The sequence below is a fragment of the Oncorhynchus keta genome, chromosome 35 (assembly GCF_023373465.1).
Source record: "Oncorhynchus keta strain PuntledgeMale-10-30-2019 chromosome 35, Oket_V2, whole genome shotgun sequence".
In the NCBI taxonomy this organism is placed as follows: Eukaryota; Metazoa; Chordata; class Actinopteri; order Salmoniformes; family Salmonidae; genus Oncorhynchus; species Oncorhynchus keta.
The window spans coordinates 6,843,657-6,871,022 of NC_068455.1; the positions used below are offsets into that span (position 1 = coordinate 6,843,657).

A 27,366-nucleotide genomic window follows, 5' to 3' on the forward strand; every position below is an offset into this window, starting at 1 on the left:
ATTGTTGGAAAAATGACTTTCTTCAGAAAGTTGAAGGAAAAAAGGCGAATCACTGATGCATTTTGTTCAAGTCTTATGATAATCTTGGGACACATTTTTGAATTTTCTAATAAAAATAGTTGATTAGGTAATTAGGTAAATAGACAGGGCTGTGGTTAGTTTTAGTCCCAGACAGACAGACAGACAGACAGACAGACAGACAGACAGACAGACAGACAGACAGACAGACAGACAGACCCAGACAGACAGACAGACAGGGACAGGGAGTTAGAGTGACAGACAGACAGACAGACAGAGAGACAGGGCTGGAGAGACAGAGACAGACAGACAACAAACACACAGACAGAGAGACAGAGAGACAGACAGACAGACAGACAGACAGACAGACAGACAGACAGGGCTGTGGTTAGTTTTAGTCCCAGACAGACAGACAGACAGGGCTGTGGTTAGTTTTAGTCCCAGACAGACAGACAGACAGGGCTGGGGTTAGTTTTAGTCCCAGACAGACAGACAGACAGGGCAGACAGACCCAGACAGACAGACAGACAGGGCTGGGGTTAGTTTTAGTCCCAGACAGACAGACAGGGGCTGTGGTTAGTTTTAGTCCCAGACAGACAGACAGGGCTGTGGTTAGTTTTAGTCCCAGACAGACAGGGCTGGGGTTAGATTTAGTCCCAGACAGACAGACAGGGCTGGGGTTAGTTTTAGTCCCAGATAGACAGCAGGGCTGGGGTTAGTTTTAGTCCCAGATAGACAGCAGGGCTGGGGTTAGTTTTAGTCCCAGACAGACAGCAGGGCTGGGGTTAGTTTTAGTCCCAGATAGACAGACAGGGCTGGGGTTAGTTTTAGTCCCAGACAGGGCTGGGGTTAGTTTTAGTCCCAGACAGACAGACAGGGCTGGGGTTAGTTTTAGTCCCAGACAGACAGGGCTGGGGTTAGTTTTAGTCCCAGACAGACAGACAGGGCTGGGGTTAGTTTTAGTCCCAGACAGACAGACAGGGCTGGGGTTAGTTTTAGTCCCAGACAGACAGACAGGGCTGGGGTTAGTTTTAGTCCCAGACAGACAGACAGGGCTGGGGTTAGTTTTAGTCCCAGACAGACAGACAGGGCTGGGGTTAGTTTTAGTCCCAGATAGACAGCAGGGCTGGGGTTAGTTTTAGTCCCAGATAGACAGCAGGGCTGGGGTTAGTTTTAGTCCCAGATAGACAGCAGGGCTGGGGTTAGTTTTAGTCCCAGATAGACAGCAGGGCTGGGGTTAGTTTTAGTCCCAGATAGACAGCAGGGCTGGGGTTAGTTTTAGTCCCAGACAGACAGACAGACAGGGCTGGGGTTAGTTTTAGTCCCAGACAGACAGACAGACAGGGCTGGGGTTGTCTGTTTTAGTCCCAGACAGACAGACAGGGCTGGGGTTGATTTTAAATGTCCCCAGATAGACAGCAGGGCTGGGGTTAGTCATTTACCTCCAGGTCATCGTCGTCCACCTCAGAGAAGTGTTGGTGGTTGTCTGGGTTGTTCATCTTGTCCAGCAGCTCCACAGCTACTCTCCTGGTCAGCCCTGTCTGATCTATAAACAAATGCTGCAACAACCAGACAGACACAGACGGACAGATGGAAAAAGAGAGACAGACGGAGGGAGAGAGAGACAGAGACGAGCGATACACCAAGACAGACAGACAGAGGGAGGGAGCCAGACAAACAGACAGACAGACAGACAGACAGACAGAGAGAGCAAGACAGACAGACAGAGGAAGGGAGCCAGACAGAGAGAGGGAGCCAGACAGACAGACAGAGGAAGAGGGAGCCAGACAGACAGACAGAGGGAGCCAGACAGACAGACAGAGGGAGCCAGAAAGACAGACAGAGGAAGAGAGCCAAACAGAGACAGAGACAGCCAGACAGAGGGAGCCAGACAGACAGAGGGAGCCAGACAGACTTTACACATCAAGAACACAAGATGGCCACTAACGCTCCTAATACCAAGCTTTAAAAGTAACAACTATTAACTAGGACCTCTGACATATTTCACCACTGAGATGAAGACTGGTTCACCATCATTAAGACCTGGTACATCTCAGAGGATGAATCACGGCAACCTAATGATCCAGAACATTCTAATTAACAACTCTAGATGAATTAGACTCTCTAAGTGCTGGTATACCCTATTCCTAAAGCACTTTCAAAATTGAGATGGCTTTTTAATCCCAGAGCCTGTTTTCATCTGGGTATGGAAACGGCCTTAAGAGTTATACTGAATGGTTTCGTGCCCCAGTTATTTATTTATTTATTTATTTATTTAACTAGGCAAGTCAATTAAGAACAAATTCTTATTTACAATGACGGCCTACCGAAAGGCCTCGAGTGGGGACGAGGGCCTGGGATTAAAATAAATAAACAAATAAAATAAATAAATACAATACCAGATAAATATAGGACAAAACACACATCACAACAAGAGAGACAACATAAAGAGAGACCCAAGATAAATATAGGACAAAACACACATCAAAACAAGAGACATAAAGAGAGACCTACTAAGACAACAACATAGCAAGGCAGTTAATGTTTTCACGAGGACGTGTCAGTTTTACCGTTAAGAGCTTCTCAGCTGTCGGTCTCTTCTTCGGGTTCTTGGTCAGCGTGACTTTAACAAAGTTATGGAAGGCTGTGGTCCTGCAGAAGGAGGGAGCCTACTCTTACTGACTGTAGTAGTGGAACAGAACTGCCCCAGGTCACATAACAGGGGTACTTGTACTTACCACTTAGTTTTGTGTTTTAGCTTGGGAGGCTGAAAGCTGCTCTTTGACATGAGAAACAAAGCCCTGGAATACAACACATCAATTGAGATTAGATCATAGATTATAAAACTATATTCTCTTATTTTACCATCGGTGGTGAGAGACTTTCATCTACACTGTAGTGGGGGGAGTTTCACAAAACCTTCCTAGCACTACGATCATCTTAAGTCTGTTACGTAGGCATTAGGCAACGACTGACAGTGATCTTAGTGCAGAGAGAGTAGAGAGAGTAGAGAGGAGAGAGACGCAAGAGAGGAGAGAGAGTAGAGAGAGGAGAGAGAGTAGAGAGAGGATAGAGAGAGGAGAGAGATGCAAGAGAGGAGAGAGACGCAAGAGAGGAGAGAGACGCAAGAGAGGAGAGAGACGCAAGAGAGGAGAGAGATGCAAGAGAGGAGAGAGACGCAAGAGAGGAGAGAGACGCAAGAGAGGAGAGAGACGCAAGAGAGGAGAGAGACGCAAGAGAGGAGAGAGACGCAAGAGAGGAGAGAGACGCAAGAGAGGAGAGAGACGCAAGAGAGGAGAGAGACGCAAGAGAGGAGAGAGACGCAAGAGGGGAGAGAGACGCAAGAGAGGAGAGAGACGCAAGAGAGGAGAGAGACGCAAGAGGGGAGAGAGACGCAAGAGAGGAGAGAGACGCAAGAGAGGAGAGAGACGCAAGAGAGGAGAGAGACGCAAGAGAGGAGAGAGACGCAAGAGAGGAGAGAGACGCAAGAGAGGAGAGAGACGCAAGAGAGGAGAGAGACGCAAGAGAGGAGAGAGACGCAAGAGAGGAGAGAGATGCAAGAGAGGAGAGAGACGCAAGAGAGGAGAGAGACGCAAGAGGGGAGAGAGACGCAAGAGGGGAGAGAGATGCAAGAGAGGAGAGAGATGCAAGAGAGGAGAGAGATGCAAGAGAGGAGAGAGAGTGCAAGAGAGGAGAGAGAGGAGAGAGGAGAGATGCAAGAGAGAGGAGAGAGAGAGTAGAGAGATGCAAGAGAGGAGAGAGAGAGTAGAGAGGAGAGAGAGAGAGAGGAGAGAGGAGAGAGGAGAGAGAGAGAGAGGAGAGAGAGAGGAGGAGAGAGAGGAGAGAGACGCAAGAGAGGAGAGAGAGGCAAGAGAGGAGAGAGAGGCAAGAGAGGAGAGAGACGCAAGAGAGGAGAGAGATGCAAGAGAGGAGAGAGATGCAAGAGAGGAGAGAGATGCAAGAGAGGAGAGAGAGGAGAGAGGAGAGATGCAAGAGAGGAGAGATGCAAGAGAGAGGAGAGAGAGTAGAGAGAGGAGAGAGAGTAGAGAGACGCAAGAGAGGAGAGAGAGAGTAGAGAGAGGAGAGAGATGCAAGAGAGAGGAGAGATGCAAGAGAGAGAGAGTAGAGAGAGGAGAGAGACGCAAGAGAGGAGAGAGAGAGTAGAGAGGAGAGAGAGGAGAGAGACCCAAGAGAGGAGAGAGAAGAGAGAGAGAGTAGAGAGAGTAGAGAGACGCAAGAGAGGAGAGAGTATCTACCTCACTTGCTTTGGCAATGTTAACACATGTTTCCCATGCCAATAAAGCCCTTGAATTGAATAGAGAGGAGAGAGACGCAAGAGAGAAGAGAGACGCAAGAGAGGAGAGAGTAGAGAGAGTAGAGAGAGCATTGACTGGTTGATGAGTGAGGAAGTGGAGAGCAGAAACAGCATTGATTGGTAGATGAGTGAGGAAGTGGAGAGCAGAAACAGCATTGATTGGTAGATGAGTGAGGAAGTGGAGAGCAGAAACAGCATTGATTGGTAGATGAGTGAGGAAGTGGAGAGCAGAAACAGCATTGATTGGTAGATGAGTGAGGAAGTGGAGAGCAGAAACAGCATTGATTGGTTGATAAGTAAAGAAGTTTAGGGCAAGAGCTGTACCTCATTGGGTGCAGGTCAAACATAGGGGGTTGCAGCTCGGCCAGTTCTATGGAGGTGATGCCCACGGCCCAGATGTCACACAGCTGGTTGTAGCCTCCGTTCTTCTCTACTGCTGCTACCTCTGGGGCCATCCTGCACAGATAACACACATCTCAATCTGCTACCTCTGGGGCCATCCTGCACAGATAACACACATCTCAATCTGCTACCTCTGGGGCCATCCTGCACAGATAACACACATATTACACATCTCAATCTGCTACCTCTGGGGCCCATCCTGCACAGATAACACACATATTACACATCTCAATCTGCTACCTCTGGGGCCATCCTGCACAGATAACACACATATCACACATCTCAATCTGCTACCTCTGGGGCCCATCCTGCACAGATAACACACATATTACACATCTCAATCTGCTACCTCTGGGGCCATCCTGCACAGATAACACACATCTCAATCTGCTACCTCTGGGGCCATCCTGCACAGATAACACACATCTCAATCTGCTACCTCTGGGGCCATCCTGCACAGATAACACACATCTCAATCTGCTACCTCTGGGGCCCATCCTGCACAGATAACACACATATTACACATCTCAATCTGCTACCTCTGGGGCCATCCTGCACAGATAACACACATATTACACATCTCAATCTGCTACCTCTGGGACCATCCTGCACAGATAACACACATAACACACATCTCAATCTGCTACCTCTGGGGCCCATCCTGCACAGATAACACACATATTACACATCTCAATCTACTACCTCTGGGGCCATCCTGCACAGATAACACACATCTCTATCTGCTACCTCTGGGGCCATCTTGCACAGATAACACACATATTACACATCTCAATCTGCTACCTCTGGGGCCCATCCTGCACAGATAACACACATCTCAATCTGCTACCTCTGGGGCCATCCTGCACAGATAACACACATATTACACATCTCAATCTGCTACCTCTGGGGCCCATCCTGCACAGATAACACACATCTCAATCTACTACCTCTGGGGCCATCCTGCACAGATAACACACATCTCAATCTGCTACCTCTGGGGCCATCCTGCACAGATAACACACATCTCAATCTACTACCTCTGGGGCCATCCTGCACAGATAACACACATCTCAATCTGCTACCTCTGGGGCCATCCTGCACAGATAACACACATATTACACATCTCAATCTGCTACCTCTGGGGCCATCCTGCACAGATAACACACATATTACACATCTCAATCTGCTACCTCCGGGCCCATCCTGCACAGATAACACACATATCACACATCTCAATCTGCTACCTCTGGGGCCATCCTGCACAGATAACACACATCTCAATCTACTACCTCTGGGGCCATCCTGCACAGATAACACACATATTACACATCTCAATCTGCTACCTCTGGGGCCATCCTGCACAGATAACACACATCTCAATCTGCTACCTCTGGGGCCCATCCTGCACAGATAACACACATCTCAATCTGCTACCTCTGGGGCCCATCCTGCACAGATAACACACATCTCAATCTGCTACCTCTGGGGCCCATCCTGCACAGATAACACACATCTCAAATCTGCTACCTCTGGGGCCATCCTGCACAGATAACACACATCTCAATCTGCTACCTCTGGGGCCATCCTGCACAGATAACACACATATTACACATCTCAATCTGCTACCTCTGGGGCCATCCTGCACAGATAACACACATCTCAATCTGCTACCTCTGGGGCCATCCTGCACAGATAACACACATCTCAATCTGCTACCTCTGGGGCCATCCTGCACAGATAACACACATCTCAATCTGCTACCTCTGGGGCCCATCCTGCACAGATAACACACATATTACACATCTCAATCTACTACCTCTGGGGCCATCCTGCACAGATAACACACATCTCTATCTGCTACCTCTGGGGCCATCCTGCACAGATAACACACATATTACACATCTCAATCTGCTACCTCTGGGGCCATCTTGCACAGATAACACACATATTACACATCTCAATCTGCTACCTCTGGGGCCATCCTGCACAGATAACACACATATTACACATCTCAATCTGCTACCTCTGGGCCCATCCTGCACAGATAACACACATATCACACATCTCAATCTGCTACCTCTGGGGCCCATCCTGCACAGATAACACACATCTCAATCTGCTACCTCTGGGGCCATCCTGCACAGATAACACACATATTACACATCTCAATCTGCTACCTCTGGGGCCATCCTGCACAGATAACACACATATTACACATCTCAATCTGCTACCTCTGGGGCCCATCCTGCACAGATAACACACATCTCAATCTGCTACCTCTGGGGCCATCCTGCACAGATAACACACATATTACACATCTCAATCTCAATCTGCTACCTCTGGGGCCATCCTGCACAGATAACACACATATTACACATCTCAATCTACTACCTCTGGGGCCATCCTGCACAGATAACACACATATTACACATCTCAATCTGCTACCTCTGGGGCCCATCCTGCACAGATAACACACATCTCAATCTGCTACCTCTGGGGCCATCCTGCACAGATAACACACATATTACACATCTCAATCTGCTACCTCTGGGCCCATCCTGCACAGATAACACACATATTACACATCTCAATCTGCTACCTCTGGGGCCATCCTGCACAGATAACACACATCTCAATCTGCTACCTCTGGGGCCCATCCTGCACAGATAACACACATATTACACATCTCAATCTGCTACCTCTGGGGCCATCCTGCACAGATAACACACATCTCAATCTGCTACCTCTGGGGCCATCCTGCACAGATAACACACATCTCAATCTGCTACCTCTGGGGCCATCCTGCACAGATAACACACATCTCAATCTGCTACCTCTGGGGCCATCCTGCACAGATAACACACATATTACACATCTCAATCTGCTACCTCTGGGGCCATCCTGCACAGATAACACACATCTCAATCTGCTACCTCTGGGGCCCATCCTGCACAGATAACACACATCTCAAATCTGCTACCTCTGGGGCCATCCTGCACAGATAACACACATCTCAATCTGCTACCTCTGGGGCCATCCTGCACAGATAACACACATATTACACATCTCAATCTGCTACCTCTGGGGCCATCCTGCACAGATAACACACATCTCAATCTGCTACCTCTGGGGCCATCCTGCACAGATAACACACATCTCAATCTGCTACCTCTGGGGCCATCCTGCACAGATAACACACATCTCAATCTGCTACCTCTGGGGCCCATCCTGCACAGATAACACACATATTACACATCTCAATCTACTACCTCTGGGGCCATCCTGCACAGATAACACACATCTCTATCTGCTACCTCTGGGGCCATCCTGCACAGATAACACACATATTACACATCTCAATCTGCTACCTCTGGGGCCATCTTGCACAGATAACACACATATTACACATCTCAATCTGCTACCTCTGGGGCCATCCTGCACAGATAACACACATATTACACATCTCAATCTGCTACCTCTGGGCCCATCCTGCACAGATAACACACATATCACACATCTCAATCTGCTACCTCTGGGGCCATCCTGCACAGATAACACACATCTTACACATCTCAATCTGCTACCTCTGGGGCCATCCTGCACAGATAACACACATCTCAATCTGCTACCTCTGGGGCCATCCTGCACAGATAACACACATATTACACATCTCAATCTGCTACCTCTGGGGCCATCCTGCACAGATAACACACATATTACACATCTCAATCTGCTACCTCTGGGGCCATCCTGCACAGATAACACACATATTACACATCTCAATCTGCTACCTCTGGGGCCCATCCTGCACAGATAACACACATATTACACATCTCAATCTGCTACCTCTGGGGCCATCCTGCACAGATAACACACATCTCAATCTGCTACCTCTGGGGCCATCCTGCACAGATAACACACATATTACACATCTCAATCTACTACCTCTGGGGCCATCCTGCACAGATAACACACATATTACACATCTCAATCTGCTACCTCTGGGGCCCATCCTGCACAGATAACACACATCTCAATCTGCTACCTCTGGGGCCATCCTGCACAGATAACACACATATTACACATCTCAATCTGCTACCTCTGGGCCCATCCTGCACAGATAACACACATATTACACATCTCAATCTGCTACCTCTGGGGCCATCCTGCACAGATAACACACATCTCAATCTGCTACCTCTGGGGCCCATCCTGCACAGATAACACACATATTACACATCTCAATCTGCTACCTCTGGAGCCATCCTGCACAGATAACACACATCTCAATCTGCTACCTCTGGGGCCATCCTGCACAGATAACACACATCTCAATCTGCTACCTCTGGGGCCATCCTGCACAGATAACACACATCTCAATCTGCTACCTCTGGGGCCATCCTGCACAGATAACACACATATTACACATCTCAATCTGCTACCTCTGGGGCCATCCTGCACAGATAACACACATCTCAATCTGCTACCTCTGGGGCCATCCTGCACAGATAACACACATCTCAATCTGCTACCTCTGGGGCCATCTCACAGATAACACACATCTCAATCTGCTACCTCTGGGACCATCCTGCACAGATAACACACATATTACACATCTCAATCTGCTACCTCCGGGGCCATCCTGCACAGATAACACACATATTACACATCTCAATCTGCTACCTCTGGGGCCCATCCTGCACAGATAACACACATATTACACATCTCAATCTGCTACCTCTGGGGCCATCCTGCACAGATAACACACATCTCAATCTGCTACCTCTGGGGCCATCCTGCACAGATAACACACATATCACACATCTCTATCTGCTACCTCTGGGGCCATCCTGCACAGATAACACACATATTACACATCTCAATCTGCTACCTCTGGGACCATCCTGCACAGATAACACACATATTACACATCTCAATCTGCTACCTCTGGGGCCATCCTGCACAGATAACACACATCTCAATCTGCTACCTCTGGGGCCATCCTGCACAGATAACACACATCTCAATCTGCTACCTCTGGGGCCCATCCTGCACAGATAACACACATCTCAATCTACTACCTCTGGGGCCATCCTGCACAGATAACACACATATTACACATCTCAATCTGCTACCTCTGGGCCCATCCTGCACAGATAACACACATATTACACATCTCAATCTGCTACCTCTGGGGCCATCCTGCACAGATAACACACATCTCAATCTGCTACCTCTGGGGCCCATCCTGCACAGATAACACACATATTACACATCTCAATCTGCTACCTCTGGGGCCATCCTGCACAGATAACACACATCTCAATCTGCTACCTCTGGGGCCATCCTGCACAGATAACACACATCTCAATCTGCTACCTCTGGGGCCATCCTGCACAGATAACACACATATTACACATCTCAATCTGCTACCTCTGGGGCCATCCTGCACAGATAACACACATATTAATCTGCTACCTCTGGGACCATCCTGCACAGATAACACACATATTACACATCTCAATCTGCTACCTCTGGGACCATCCTGCACAGATAACACACATCTCAATCTGCTACCTCTGGGGCCATCCTGCACAGATAACACACATATTACACATCTCAATCTGCTACCTCTGGGGCCATCCTGCACAGATAACACACATATTAATCTGCTACCTCTGGGACCATCCTGCACAGATAACACACATATTACACATCTCAATCTGCTACCTCTGGGCCCATCCTGCACAGATAACACACATATTACACATCTCAATCTGCTACCTCTGGGGCCATCCTGCACAGATAACACACATCTCAATCTGCTACCTCTGGGGCCATCCTGCACAGATAACACACATATTACACATCTCAATCTGCTACCTCTGGGACCATCCTGCACAGATAACACACATATTACACATCTCAATCTGCTACCTCTGGGGCCCATCCTGCACAGATAACACACATATCACACATCTCAATCTGCTACCTCTGGGGCCATCCTGCATAACACACATCTCAATCTGCTACCTCTGGGGCCCATCCTGACAGATAACACACATATTACACATCTCAATCTGCTACCTCTGGGGCCATCCTGCACAGATAACACACATCTCAATCTGCTACCTCTGGGGCCCATCCTGCACAGATAACACACATATTACACATCTCAATCTGCTACCTCTGGGGCCATCCTGCACAGATAACACACATCTCAATCTGCTACCTCTGGGGCCCATCCTGCACAGATAACACACATATTACACATCTCAATCTGCTACCTCTGGGGCCATCCTGCACAGATAACACACATCTCAATCTGCTACCTCTGGGGCCATCCTGCACAGATAACACACATCTCAATCTGCTACCTCTGGGGCCATCCTGCACAGATAACACACATCTCAATCTGCTACCTCTGGGGCCATCCTGCACAGATAACACACATATCACACATCTCAATCTGCTACCTCTGGGGCCATCCTGCACAGATAACACACATATTACACATCTCAATCTGCTACCTTTGGGGCCATCCTGCACAGATAACACACATATTACACATCTCTATCTGCTACCTCTGGGGCCATCCTGCACAGATAACACACATATTACACATCTCAATCTGCTACCTCTGGGGCCATCCTGCACAGATAACACACATATTACACATCTCAATCTGCTACCTCTGGGGCCCATCCTGCACAGATAACACACATATTACACATCTCAATCTGCTACCTCTGGGGCCATCCTGCACAGATAACACACATCTCAATCTGCTACCTCTGGGGCCCATCCTGCACAGATAACACACATATTACACATCTCAATCTGCTACCTCTGGGGCCCATCCTGCACAGATAACACACATATTACACATCTCAATCTGCTACCTCTGGGGCCCATCCTGCACAGATAACACACATATTACATCTCAATCTGCTACCTCTGGGCCCATCCTGCACAGATAACACACATATTACACATCTCAATCTGCTACCTCTGGGGCCCATCCTGCACAGATAACACACATATTACACATCTCAATCTGCTACCTCTGGGGCCATCCTGCACAGATAACACACATATTACACATCTCAATCTGCTACCTCTGGGGCCCATCCTGCACAGATAACACACATATTACACATCTCAATCTGCTACCTCTGGGGCCATCCTGCACAGATAACACACATCTCAATCTGCTACCTCTGGGGCCATCCTGCACAGATAACACACATCTCAATCTACTACCTCTGGGGCCATCCTGCACAGATAACACACATCTCAATCTGCTACTTCTGGGGCCCATCCTGCACAGATAACACACATCTCAATCTGCTACCTCTGGGGCCCATCCTGCACAGATAACACACATCTCAATCTACTACCTCTGGGGCCATCCTGCACAGATAACACACATATTACACATCTCAATCTGCTACCTCTGGGGCCCATCCTGCACAGATAACACACATCTCAATCTACTACCTCTGGGGCCATCCTGCACAGATAACACACATATTACACATCTCAATCTGCTACCTCTGGGGCCATCCTGCACAGATAACACACATATTACACATCTCAATCTGCTACCTCTGGGGCCATCCTGCACAGATAACACACATCTCAATCTGCTACCTCTGGGGCCCATCCTGCACAGATAACACACATATTACACATCTCAATCTACTACCTCTGGGGCCATCCTGCACAGATAACACACATCTCTATCTGCTACCTCTGGGGCCATCTTGCACAGATAACACACATATTACACATCTCAATCTGCTACCTCTGGGGCCCATCCTGCACAGATAACACACATATTACACATCTCAATCTGCTACCTCTGGGGCCATCCTGCACAGATAACACACATATTACACATCTCAATCTGCTACCTCTGGGGCCATCCTGCACAGATAACACACATCTCAATCTACTACCTCTGGGGCCATCCTGCACAGATAACACACATCTCAATCTGCTACCTCTGGGGCCATCCTGCACAGATAACACACATATTACACATCTCAATCTGCTACCTCTGGGGCCATCCTGCACAGATAACACACATATTACACATCTCAATCTGCTACCTCCGGGGCCCATCCTGCACAGATAACACACATCTCTCAATCTGCTACCTCTGGGGCCATCCTGCACAGATAACACACATATTACACATCTCAATCTGCTACCTCTGGGGCCATCCTGCACAGATAACACACATATTACACTCTCAATCTGCTACCTCTGGGGCCATCCTGCACAGATAACACACATCTCAATCTGCTACCTCTGGGGCCATCCTGCACAGATAACACACATATTACACATCTCAATCTGCTACCTCTGGGCCCATCCTGCACAGATAACACACATATTACACATCTCAATCTGCTACCTCTGGGGCCATCCTGCACAGATAACACACATATTACACATCTCAATCTGCTACCCCTGGGGCCATCCTGCACAGATAACACACATATAACACATCTCAATCTGCTACCTCTGGGGCCATCCTGCACAGATAACACACATCTCAATCTGCTACCTCTGGGGCCATCCTGCACAGATAACACACATATTACACATCTCAATCTGCTACCTCTGGGGCCATCCTGCACAGATAACACACATATTACACATCTCAATCTGCTACCTCTGGGGCCCATCCTGCACAGATAACACACATCTCAATCTGCTACCTCTGGGGCCATCCTGCACAGATAACACACATATTACACATCTCAATCTGCTACCTCTGGGGCCATCCTGCACAGATAACACACATATTACACATCTCAATCTGCTACCTCTGGGGCCATCCTGCACAGATAACACACATATTACACATCTCAATCTGCTACCCCTGGGGCCATCCTGCACAGATAACACACATATTACACATCTCAATCTGCTACCTCTGGGGCCATCCTGCACAGATAACACACATCTCAATCTGCTACCTCTGGGGCCATCCTGCACAGATAACACACATATTACACATCTCAATCTGCTACCTCTGGGGCCATCCTGCACAGATAACACACATATTACACATCTCAATCTGCTACCTCTGGGGCCATCCTGCACAGATAACACACATCTCAATCTGCTACCTCTGGGACCATCCTGCACAGATAACACACATATTACACATCTCAATCTGCTACCTCTGGGCCCATCCTGCACAGATAACACACATATTACAATCTGCTACCTCTGGGGCCATCCTGCACAGATAACACACATCTCAATCTGCTACCTCTGGGGCCATCCTGCACAGATAACACACATATTACACATCTCAATCTGCTACCTCTGGGGCCCATCCTGCACAGATAACACACATATTACACATCTCAATCTGCTACCTCTGGGGCCATCCTGCACAGATAACACACATCTCAATCTGCTACCTCTGGGGCCATCCTGCACAGATAACACACATCTCAATCTGCTACCTCTGGGGCCATCCTGCACAGATAACACACATCTCAATCTGCTACCTCTGGGGCCATCCTGCACAGATAACACACATATTACACATCTCAATCTGCTACCACTGGGGCCATCCTGCACAGATAACACACATCTCAATCTGCTACCTCTGGGGCCATCCTGCACAGATAACACACATCTCAATCTGCTACCTCTGGGGCCATCCTGCACAGATAACACACATCTCAATCTGCTACCTCTGGGACCATCCTGCACAGATAACACACATATTACACATCTCAATCTGCTACCTCTGGGGCCATCCTGCACAGATAACACACATATTACACATCTCAATCTGCTACCTCTGGGGCCCATCCTGCACAGATAACACACATATTACACATCTCAATCTGCTACCTCTGGGGCCATCCTGCACAGATAACACACATCTCAATCTGCTACCTCTGGGGCCATCCTGCACAGATAACACACATATTACACATCTCAATCTGCTACCTCTGGGGCCATCCTGCACAGATAACACACATATTACACATCTCAATCTGCTACCTCTGGGGCCCATCCTGCACAGATAACACACATATCACACATCTCAATCTGCTACCTCTGGGGCCATCCTGCACAGATAACACACATATTACACATCTCAATCTGCTACCTCTGGGGCCATCCTGCACAGATAACACACATATTACACTTCTCAATCTGCTACCTCTGGGGCCATCCTGCACAGATAACACACATCTCTATCTGCTACCTCTGGGGCCATCCTGCACAGATAACACACATATTACACATCTCAATCTGCTACCTCTGGGGCCATCTTGCACAGATAACACACATATTACACATCTCAATCTGCTACCTCTGGGGCCATCCTGCACAGATAACACACATATTACACATCTCAATCTGCTACCTCTGGGCCCATCCTGCACAGATAACACACATATCACACATCTCAATCTGCTACCTCTGGGGCCCATCCTGCACAGATAACACACATCTCAATCTGCTACCTCTGGGGCCATCCTGCACAGATAACACACATATTACACATCTCAATCTGCTACCTCTGGGGCCATCCTGCACAGATAACACACATATTACACATCTCAATCTGCTACCTCTGGGGCCATCCTGCACAGATAACACACATCTCAATCTGCTACCTCTGGGGCCATCCTGCACAGATAACACACATATTACACATCTCAATCTGCTACCTCTGGGGCCATCCTGCACAGATAACACACATATTACACATCTCAATCTGCTACCTCTGGGGCCATCCTGCACAGATAACACACATATTACACATCTCAATCTGCTACCCCTGGGGCCATCCTGCACAGATAACACACATATTACACATCTCAATCTGCTACCTCTGGGGCCATCCTGCACAGATAACACACATCCATCTATATCTGCTACCTCTGGGGCCATCCTGCACAGATAACACACATATTACACATCTCAATCTGCTACCTCTGGGGCCATCCTGCACAGATAACACACATATTACACATCTCAATCTGCTACCTCTGGGGCCATCCTGCACAGATAACACACATCTCAATCTGCTACCTCTGGGGCCATCCTCACAGATAACACACATATTACACATCTCAATCTGCTACCTCTGGGCCCATCCTGCACAGATAACACACATATTACACATCTCAATCTGCTACCTCTGGGGCCATCCTGCACAGATAACACACATCTCAATCTGCTACCTCTGGGGCCATCCTGCACAGATAACACACATATTACACATCTCAATCTGCTACCTCTGGGGCCATCCTGCACAGATAACACACATATTACACATCTCAATCTGCTACCTCTGGGGCCATCCTGCACAGATAACACACATCTCAATCTGCTACCTCTGGGGCCATCCTGCACAGATAACACACATCTCAATCTGCTACCTCTGGGCACAGATAACACATCCTCTGGGGCCATCCTGCACAGATAACACACATATTACACATCTCAATCTGCTACCTCTGGGGCCATCCTGCACAGATAACACACATCTCAATCTGCTACCTCTGGGGCCATCCTGCACAGATAACACACATCTCAATCTGCTACCTCTGGGGCCATCCTGCACAGATAACACACATCTCAATCTGCTACCTCTGGGACCATCCTGCACAGATAACACACATATTACACATCTCAATCTGCTACCTCTGGGGCCATCCTGCACAGATAACACACATATTACACATCTCAATCTGCTACCTCTGGGGCCCATCCTGCACAGATAACACACATATTACACATCTCAATCTGCTACCTCTGGGGCCATCCTGCACAGATAACACACATCTCAATCTGCTACCTCTGGGGCCATCCTGCACAGATAACACACATATTACACATCTCAATCTGCTACCTCTGGGGCCATCCTGCACAGATAACACACATCTCAATCTGCTACCTCTGGGGCCATCCTGCACAGATAACACACATATCACACATCTCAATCTGCTACCTCTGGGGCCATCCTGCACAGATAACACACATATTACACATCTCAATCTGCTACCTCTGGGACCATCCTGCACAGATAACACACATATTACACATCTCAATCTGCTACCTCTGGGGCCATCCTGCACAGATAACACACATCTCAATCTGCTACCTCTGGGGCCATCCTGCACAGATAACACACATCTCATTACATCCTGCACAGATAACACACATCAATCTACTACCTCTGGGGCCATCCTGCACAGATAACACACATATTACACATCTCAATCTGCTACCTCTGGGCCCATCCTGCACAGATAACACACATATTACACATCTCAATCTGCTACCTCTGGGGCCATCCTGCACAGATAACACACATCTCAATCTGCTACCTCTGGGGCCCATCCTGCACAGATAACACACATATTACACATCTCAATCTGCTACCTCTGGGGCCATCCTGCACAGATAACACACATCTCAATCTGCTACCTCTGGGGCCATCCTGCACAGATAACACACATCTCAATCTGCTACCTCTGGGGCCATCCTGCACAGATAACACACATATTACACATCTCAATCTGCTACCTCTGGGGCCATCCTGCACAGATAACACACATCTCAATCTGCTACCTCTGGGACCATCCTGCACAGATAACACACATATTACACATCTCAATCTGCTACCTCTGGGACCATCCTGCACAGATAACACACATCTCAATCTGCTACCTCTGGGGCCATCCTGCACAGATAACACACATATTACACATCTCAATCTGCTACCTCTGGGGCCATCCTGCACAGATAACACACATCTCAATCTGCTACCTCTGGGACCATCCTGCACAGATAACACACATATTACACATCTCAATCTGCTACCTCTGGGCCCATCCTGCACAGATAACACACATATTACACATCTCAATCTGCTACCTCTGGGGCCATCCTGCACAGATAACACACATCTCAATCTGCTACCTCTGGGCCCATCCTGCACAGATAACACACATATTACACATCTCAATCTGCTACCTCTGGGGCCATCCTGCACAGATAACACACATATTACACATCTCAATCTGCTACCTCTGGGGCCATCCTGCACAGATAACACACATATTACACATCTCAATCTGCTACCTCTGGGGCCATCCTGCACAGATAACACACATCTCAATCTGCTACCTCTGGGGCCATCCTGCACAGATAACACACATATCACACATCTCAATCTGCTACCTCTGGGGCCATCCTGCACAGATAACACACATATTACACATCTCAATCTGCTACCTCTGGGGCCCATCCTGCACAGATAACACACATATTACACATCTCAATCTGCTACCTCTGGGGCCATCCTGCACAGATAACACACATCTCAATCTGCTACCTCTGGGGCCATCCTGCACAGATAACACACATCTCAATCTGCTACCTCTGGGGCCATCCTGCACAGATAACACACATCTCAATCTGCTACCTCTGGGGCCATCCTGCACAGATAACACACATCTCAATCTGCTACCTCTGGGCCCATCCTGCACAGATAACACACATATTACACATCTCAATCTGCTACCTCTGGGGCCATCCTGCACAGATAACACACATCTCAATCTGCTACCTCTGGGGCCATCCTGCACAGATAACACACATATTACACATCTCAATCTGCTACCTCTGGGGCCATCCTGCACAGATAACACACATCTCAATCTGCTACCTCTGGGGCCATCCTGCACAGATAACACACATCTCAATCTGCTACCTCTGGGGCCATCCTGCACAGATAACACACATATTACACATCTCAATCTGCTACCTCTGGGGCCATCCTGCACAGATAACACACATCTCAATCTGCTACCTCTGGGACCATCCTGCACAGATAACACACATATTACACATCTCAATCTGCTACCTCTGGGACCATCCTGCACAGATAACACACATCTCAATCTGCTACCTCTGGGGCCATCCTGCACAGATAACACACATATTACACATCTCAATCTGCTACCTCTGGGGCCATCCTGCACAGATAACACACATATTAATCTCAATCTACTACCTCTGGGATCCTGCACAGATAACACACATATTACACATCTCAATCTGCTACCTCTGGGCCCATCCTGCACAGATAACACACATATTACACATCTCAATCTGCTACCTCTGGGGCCATCCTGCACAGATAACACACATCTCAATCTGCTACCTCTGGGCCCATCCTGCACAGATAACACACATATTACACATCTCAATCTGCTACCTCTGGGGCCATCCTGCACAGATAACACACATATTACACATCTCAATCTGCTACCTCTGGGGCCATCCTGCACAGATAACACACATCTCAATCTGCTACCTCTGGGGCCCATCCTGCACAGATAACACACATATCACACATCTCAATCTGCTACCTCTGGGGCCATCCTGCACAGATAACACACCTCTCAATCTGCTACCTCTGGGGCCCATCCTGCACAGATAACACACATATTACACATCTCAATCTGCTACCTCTGGGGCCATCCTGCACAGATAACACACATCTCAATCTGCTACCTCTGGGGCCATCCTGCACAGATAACACACATATTACACATCTCAATCTGCTACCTCTGGGGCCATCCTGCACAGATAACACACATCTCAATCTGCTACCTCTGGGGCCATCCTGCACAGATAACACACATATTACACATCTCAATCTGCTACCTCTGGGGCCATCCTGCACAGATAACACACATCTCAATCTGCTACCTCTGGGGCCATCCTGCACAGATAACACACATCTCAATCTGCTACCCCTGGGGCCCATCCTGCACAGATAACACACATCTCAATCTGATACCTCTGGGGCCATCCTGCACAGATAACACACATATCACACATCTCAATCTGCTACCTCTGGGGCCATCCTGCACAGATAACACACATATTACACATCTCAATCTGCTACCTCTGGGGCCATCCTGCACAGATAACACACATATTACACATCTCTATCTGCTACCTCTGGGGCCATCCTGCACAGATAACACACATATTACACATCTCAATCTGCTACCTCTGGGGCCATCCTGCACAGATAACACACATATTACACATCTCAATCTGCTACCTCTGGGGCCCATCCTGCACAGATAACACACATATTACACATCTCAATCTGCTACCTCTGGGGCCATCCTGCACAGATAACACACATCTCAATCTACTACCTCTGGGGCCATCCTGCACAGATAACACACATATTACACATCTCAATCTGCTACCTCTGGGGCCATCCTGCACAGATAACACACATATTACACATCTCAATCTGCTACCTCTGGGGCCCATCCTGCACAGATAACACACATCTCAACTACTACCTCTGGGGCCATCCTGCACAGATAACACATATTACACATCTCAATCTGCTACCTCTGGGCCCATCCTGCACAGATAACACACATATTACACATCTCAATCTGCTACCTCTGGGGCCATCCTGCACAGATAACACACATCTCAATCTGCTACCTCTGGGGCCATCCTGCACAGATAACACACATCTCATTACTACCTCTGGGGCCATCTGCACAGATAACACACATCTCAATCTGCTACTGGGGCCATCCTGCACAGATAACACACATCTCAATCTGCTACCTCTGGGGCCCATCCTGCACAGATAACACACATCTCAATCTGCTACCTCTGGGGCCATCCTGCACAGATAACACACATATTACACATCTCAATCTGCTACCTCTGGGGCCCATCCTGCACAGATAACACACATCTCAATCTACTACCTCTGGGGCCATCCTGCACAGATAACACACATATTACACATCTCAATCTGCTACCTCTGGGGCCATCCTGCACAGATAACACACATATTACACATCTCAATCTGCTACCTCTGGGGCCATCCTGCACAGATAACACACATCTCAATCTGCTACCTCTGGGGCCATCCTGCACAGATAACACACATATTACACATCTCAATCTACTACCTCTGGGGCCATCCTGCACAGATAACACACATCTCAATCTGCTACCTCTGGGGCCATCCTGCACAGATAACACACATATTACACATCTCAATCTGCTACCTCTGGGGCCCATCCTGCACAGATAACACACATATTACACATCTCAATCTGCTACCTCTGGGGCCATCCTGCACAGATAACACACATCTTACACATCTCAATCTGCTACCTCTGGGGCCCATCCTGCACAGATAACACACATCTCAATCTACTACCTCTGGGGCCATCCTGCACAGATAACACACATCTCAATCTGCTACCTCTGGGGCCATCCTGCACAGATAACACACATATTACACATCTCAATCTACTACCTCTGGGGCCATCCTGCACAGATAACACACATATTACACATCTCAATCTGCTACCTCTGGGGCCATCCTGCACAGATAACACACATATCACACATCTCAATCTGCTACCTCTGGGGCCATCCTGCACAGATAACACACATCTCAATTACCTCTGGGGCCATCCTGCATAACACACATCACATCTCAATCTGCTACCTCTGGGGCCATCCTGCACAGATAACACACTCAAATATCTGGGGCCATCCTGCACAGATAACACACATATTACACATCTCAATCTGCTACCTCTGGGGCCATCCTGCACAGATAACACACATATTACACATCTCAATCTGCTACCTCTGGGGCCATCCTGCACAGATAACACACATATTACACATCTCAATCTGCTACCTCTGGGGCCATCCTGCACAGATAACACACATATTACACATCTCAATCTGCTACCTCTGGGGCCCATCCTCACAGATAACACACATCTCAATCTGCTACCTCTGGGGCCATCCTGCACAGATAACACACATATTACACATCCTCTATCTGCTACCTCTGGGGCCATCCTGCACAGATAACACACATATTACACATCTCAATCTGCTACCTCCGGGGCCCATCCTGCACAGATAACATCTCAATCTGCTACCTCTGGGGCCATCCTGCACAGATAACACACATCTCAATCTGCTACCTCTGGGGCCATCCTGCACAGATAACACACATATTACACATCTCAATCTGCTACCTCTGGGGCCATCCTGCACAGATAACACACATATTACACATCTCAATCTGCTACCTCTGGGGCCATCCTGCACAGATAACACACATCTCAATCTGCTACCTCTGGGACCATCCTGCACAGATAACACACATATTACACATCTCAATCTGCTACCTCTGGTAGATAACAGACAATATTGCCATCTTGTCTACATATGTACACGTTTTACATCATCTCCTAGAAATGAGGACTGTAATCATGCAGCACGTACCGTACGCCTAACACAAGCATGTATATCAGCTTGACCGTTTCACTACTGGTGTGGTATACAGTATGTACAGAGATTCGGGACGGTATTCAGACCCCTTGACTTTTTGTTACGTTAAGAGCCTCATTCTGAAATTGATCAATACCCCATAGTGACATCACAATACCCCATTGTGACATCACAATACCCCAAAAACAACAGAGTGAAATGTTTTTGGGAAAATTTAGCAAATTTGTTAATGTAAAAAAACAGAAATAAATTTACATTAGTATTCAGACCCTTTGCTATGCGTTTCGAAATTGAGCTCAGGTGCATCCTGTTTCCATTAATCATCCTTGAAATGCATCTACAATTTGATTGGACAGGATTTGGAAAGGCACACACCTGTCTATATAAGGTCCCACAGTTGACAGTGTATGTCAGAGCAAAGAACCAAGCCATGAGGTCAAAAGAATTGTCCATAGAGCTCCGAGACAGGATTGTGTCGAGGCACAGATCTGGGGAAGGGTACCAAAATGTGTCTGCAGCATTGATGGTCCCCAGGAACACAGTGGCCTCCATCATTCTTAAACGGAAGAAGTTTGGAACCACCAAGAATCTTCCTAGAGCCTGACCAAACTGACCAATCGGGGGAGACGGGCCTTGGTCAGGGAGGTGACCAACAACCCGATGGTCACTCTGACAGAGCTCTATAGTGTTCCTCTGTGGAGATGGGAGAACCTTCCAGAAGGACAACCATCTCTGCAGCTCTCTACCATTCAGGCCTTTATGGTAGGGTGACCAGTGAACCACTTGTCAGTAAAAAGGTACATGACAGCCTGCTTGGAGTTTTACCAAAAGGCACCTGAAGACTCTTAGACCATGAGAAACAAGATTCTCTGGTCTGATGAAACCAAGATTGAACTCTTTGGCCTGAATGCCAAGCATCATGTCTGGAGGAAACCTGGCACCATCCCTACAGTGAAGCATGGTGGTGGCAGCATCATGCTGTGGGGATGTTTTTCAGACTGGGGCGGAGGTTCACCTTCCAACAGGACAACGACCCTAAGCACACAGCCAAGACAACGCAGGAGAAGCTTCGGGACAAGTCTCTGAATGTCCTTGAGTGGCCCAGCCAGAGCCCGGACTTGATCCTGATCCAACATCTCTGGAGAGACCTGAAAATAGCTGTGCAGCGACGTTCCCCATCCAACCTGACAGAGCTGGAGAGAATCTGCAGAGAAACTCCCCAAATACAGGTGTGCCAAGCCTGTATCGTCACACCCAAGAAGACTCAAGGCTGTAATCGCTGCCAAATCTGCTCCAACAAAGTACTGGGTAAAAGGTCTGAATACTTATATAAAATGAAATATTTTCAGTTTTTTTTAATAACTTGTTTTTGCTTTGTCATTATGGGGTATTGTGTGAAGATTGATGAGGGGGGCGGGAACGTTTTAAATCAATGTTGTGTTAAAAATCAAAGTACATACAGTATGTACAGTTAAGCAATAAGACACAAGAGGCAGTGCTGAATTAATACAGTCACGTTTAAATGGCGTTTCGGCCCGACTCCCTACGGAGAGAAAGAAAGTCCCAAATGGAACACTATTCCCTATGTAGTGCACTACTTTTGACCCGAGCCCTATGGGCCCTATCAGCCCTATCAGTCCTATGGGCCCTATCAGTCCTATGGGTCCTATCAGCCCTATCAGTCCTATGGGCCCTATCAGCCCTATCAGTCCTATGGGTCCTATCAGCCCTATCAGTCCTATGGGTCCTATCAGCCCTATGGGCCCTATCAGCCCTATCAGGCCTATGGGCCCTATCAGTCATATGGGCCCTATCAGTCATATGGGCCCTATCAGTCCTATGGGCCCTATCAGTCCTATGGGTCCTATCAGGCCCTATCAGTCCTATGGGCCCTATCAGTCCTATGGGCCCTATCAGCCCTATCAGTCCCATCAGCCCTATCAGGCCCATCAGCCCTATCAGTCCCATCAGCCCTATCAGTCCTATGGGCCCTATCAGCCCTATGGGCCCTATCAGTCCCATCAGCCCTATCAGCCCCATCAAATGCCCTGGGCCCTATCAGTCCTATGGGCCCTATCAGTCCTATGGGCCCTATCAGCCCTATCAGTCCTATGGGCCCTATCAGGCCTATGGGCCCTATCAGGCCTATGGGCCCCATCAGTCCTGTGGGCCCCATCAGTCCTGTGGGCCCCATCAGTCCTGTGGGCCCCATCAGTCCTGTGGGCCCCATCAGTCCTGTGGGCCCTATCAGTCCTGTGGGCCCTATCAGTCCTGTGGGCCCTATCAGTCCTATGGGCCCCATCAGTCCTGTGGGCCCTATCAGTCCTGTGGGCCCTATCAGTCCGATCGGTCCTATGGGTCCTACCGGTCCTATGGGCCCTACCAGTCCTATGGGCCCTACCAGTCCTATGGGCCCTATCAGTCCTATGGGTCCTATCAGTCCTATGGGTCCTATCAGTCCTATGGGCCCTATCAGTCCTATGGGCCCTATCAGTCCTATGGGTCCTATTAGTCCTATGGGCCCTATCAGTCCTATGGGTCCTATCAGTCCTATGGGTCCTATCAGTCCTATGGGTCCTACCAGTCCTATGGGCCCTATCAGTCCTATGGGTCCTATCAGTCCTATGGGGCCTGGTCAAAAGTAGTGCACTATAAAACGGAACAGGGTTTCTATTTGGGACGGAGGACTATGGGTCCTACAGAGGACTGTCTAGAGAAAGACCTCACCAGTCCTAGGGTCCCGACAGAGGACCTCAGAAAGACTCACCAGTATCAGTCCCGACAGGGCCTGGTCAGAAAGACTCACTAGTAAAACGGAACAGGGTTTCTATTTGGGACGGAGGACAGTAAGGAGTCCCGACAGAGGACTGTCTCAGAGAAAGACTCACCAGTAAGGAGTCCCGACAGAGGACTGTCTCAGAGAAAGACTCACCAGTAAGGAGTCCCGACAGAGGACTGTCTCAGAGAAAGACTCACCAGTAAGGAGTCCCGACAGAGGACTGTCTCAGGGAAAGACTCACCAGTAAGGAGTCCCGACAGAGGACTGTCTCAGAGAAAGACTCACCAATAAGGAGTCCCGACAGAGGACTGTCTCAGGGAAAGACTCACCAGTAAGGAGTCCCGACAGAGGACTGTCTCAGAGAAAGACTCACCAGTAAGGAGTCCCGACAGAGGACTGTCTCAGGGAAAGACTCACCAGTAAGGAGTCCCGACAGAGGACTGTCTCAGGGAAAGACAACCCAGTAAGGAGTCCCGACAGAGGACTGTCTCAGAGAAAGACTCACCAATAAGGAGTCCCGACAGAGGACTGTCTCAGGGAAAGACTCACCAGTAAGGAGTCCCGACAGAGGACTCTCAGGGAAAGACTCACCAGTAAGGAGTCCCGACAGAGGACTGTCTCAGAGAAAGACTCACCAGTAAGGAGTCCCGACAGAGGACTGTCTCAGGGAAAGACTCACCAGTAAGGAGTCCCGACAGAGGACTGTCTCAGAGAAAGACTCACCAATAAGGAGTCCCGACAGAGGACTGTCTCAGGGAAAGACTCACCAGTAAGGAGTCCCGACAGAGGACTCTCAGGGAAAGACTCACCAATAAGGAGTCCCGACAGAGGACTGTCTCAGGGAAAGACTCACCAATAAGGAGTCCCGATGAAGGACTTCCTCTTGGCAATGGTGGCTGTTATTTTGGCTGCTACTCCAAAATCAGCTGGAACAACAAGTGACAAGATCTATTCAGAATATGTAACACAAACAAATCAAATCTAATTTTATTAATCGCATGCCCCCGAATACAAGAGGTGTAGTAGACCTTACAGTGAAATGCTGAATACAACAGGTGTAGTAGACTGTGAAATGACAACAGGTGTAGTAGACCTTACAGTGAAATGAATACAACAGGTGTAGTAGACCTCACAGTGAAATGTTGAATACAACAGGTGTAGTAAAAATGCTGAATAACAGGTGAATCACAGTGAAATGTTGAATACAACAGGTGTAGTAAACCTTACAGTGAAATGTTGAATACAACAGGTGTAGTAAACCTTACAGTGAAATGTTGAATACAACAGGTGTAGTAGACCTTACAGTGAAATGCTGAATACAACAGGTGTAGTAGACCTCACAGTGAAATGCTGAATACAACAGGTGTAGTAGACCTCACAGTGAAATGCTGAATTCAACAGGTGTAGTAGACCTCACAGTGAAATGCTGAATACAACAGGTGTAGTAGACCTCACAGTGAAATGCTGAATACAACAGGTGTAGTAGACCTCACAGTGAAATGCTGAATACAACAGGTGTAGTAGACCTCACAGTGAAATGCTGAATACAACAGGTGTAGTAGACCTCACAGTGAAATGCTGAATTCAACAGGTGTAGTAGACCTCACAGTGAAATGCTGAATACAACAGGTGTAGTAGACCTCACAGTGAAATGCTGAATACAACAGGTGTAGTAGACCTTACAGTGAAATGCTGAATACAACAGGTGTAGTAGACCTCACAGTGAAATGCTGAATACAACAGGTGTAGTAAACCTCACAGTGAAATGCTGAATACAACAGGTGTAGTAGACCTCACAGTGAAATGCTGAATACAACAGGTGTAGTAGACCTCACAGTGAAATGCTGAATACAACAGGTGTAGTAGACCTTACAGTGAAATGCTGAATACAACAGGTGTAGTAGACCTCACAGTGAAATGCTGAATACAACAGGTGTAGTAAACCTCACAGTGAAATGCTGAATACAACAGGTGTAGTAGACCTCACAGTGAAATGCTGAATACAACAGGTGTAGTAGACCTCACAGTGAAATGCTGAATACAACAGGTGTAGTAGACCTCACAGTGAAATGCTGAATACAACAGGTGTAGTAGACCTCACAGTGAAATGCTGAATACAACAGGTGTAGTAGACCTCACAGTGAAATGCTGAATAAAACAGGTGTAGTAGACCTCACAGTGAAATGCTGAATACAACAGGTGTAGTAGACCTCACAGTGAAATGCTGAATACAACAGGTGTAGTAGACCTCACAGTGAAATGCTGAATACAACAGGTGTAGTAGACCTCACAGTGAAATGCTGAATACAACAGGTGTAGTAGACCTTACAGTGAAATGATGAATACAACAGGTGTAGTAGACCTTACAGTGAAATGCTGAATACAACAGGTGTAGTAGACCTCACAGTGAAATGCTGAATACAACAGGTGTAGTAGACCTCACAGTGAAATGCTGAATACAACAGGTGTAGTAGACCTCACA

The 27,366-nt window shown here is 48.0% G+C and overlaps 1 protein-coding gene across 1 annotated transcript in view; it reads right to left on the minus strand.

The window, feature by feature from the left end:
- Positions 1-27,366, minus strand: part of LOC118377506 (mitogen-activated protein kinase kinase kinase kinase 5-like) — a 172,245-nt gene that overhangs the window by 93,282 nt on the left and 51,597 nt on the right. The window contains exons 9-13 of the mRNA XM_052496219.1: positions 25,738-25,810; positions 4,658-4,789; positions 2,757-2,819; positions 2,589-2,670; positions 1,461-1,577 (exon numbers count right to left, since the gene is read on the minus strand). Of these exons, the coding sequence (XP_052352179.1) occupies positions 1,461-1,577; positions 2,589-2,670; positions 2,757-2,819; positions 4,658-4,789; positions 25,738-25,810 (467 nt within the window). The remainder of the gene's footprint in view (positions 1-1,460; positions 1,578-2,588; positions 2,671-2,756; positions 2,820-4,657; positions 4,790-25,737; positions 25,811-27,366) is intronic.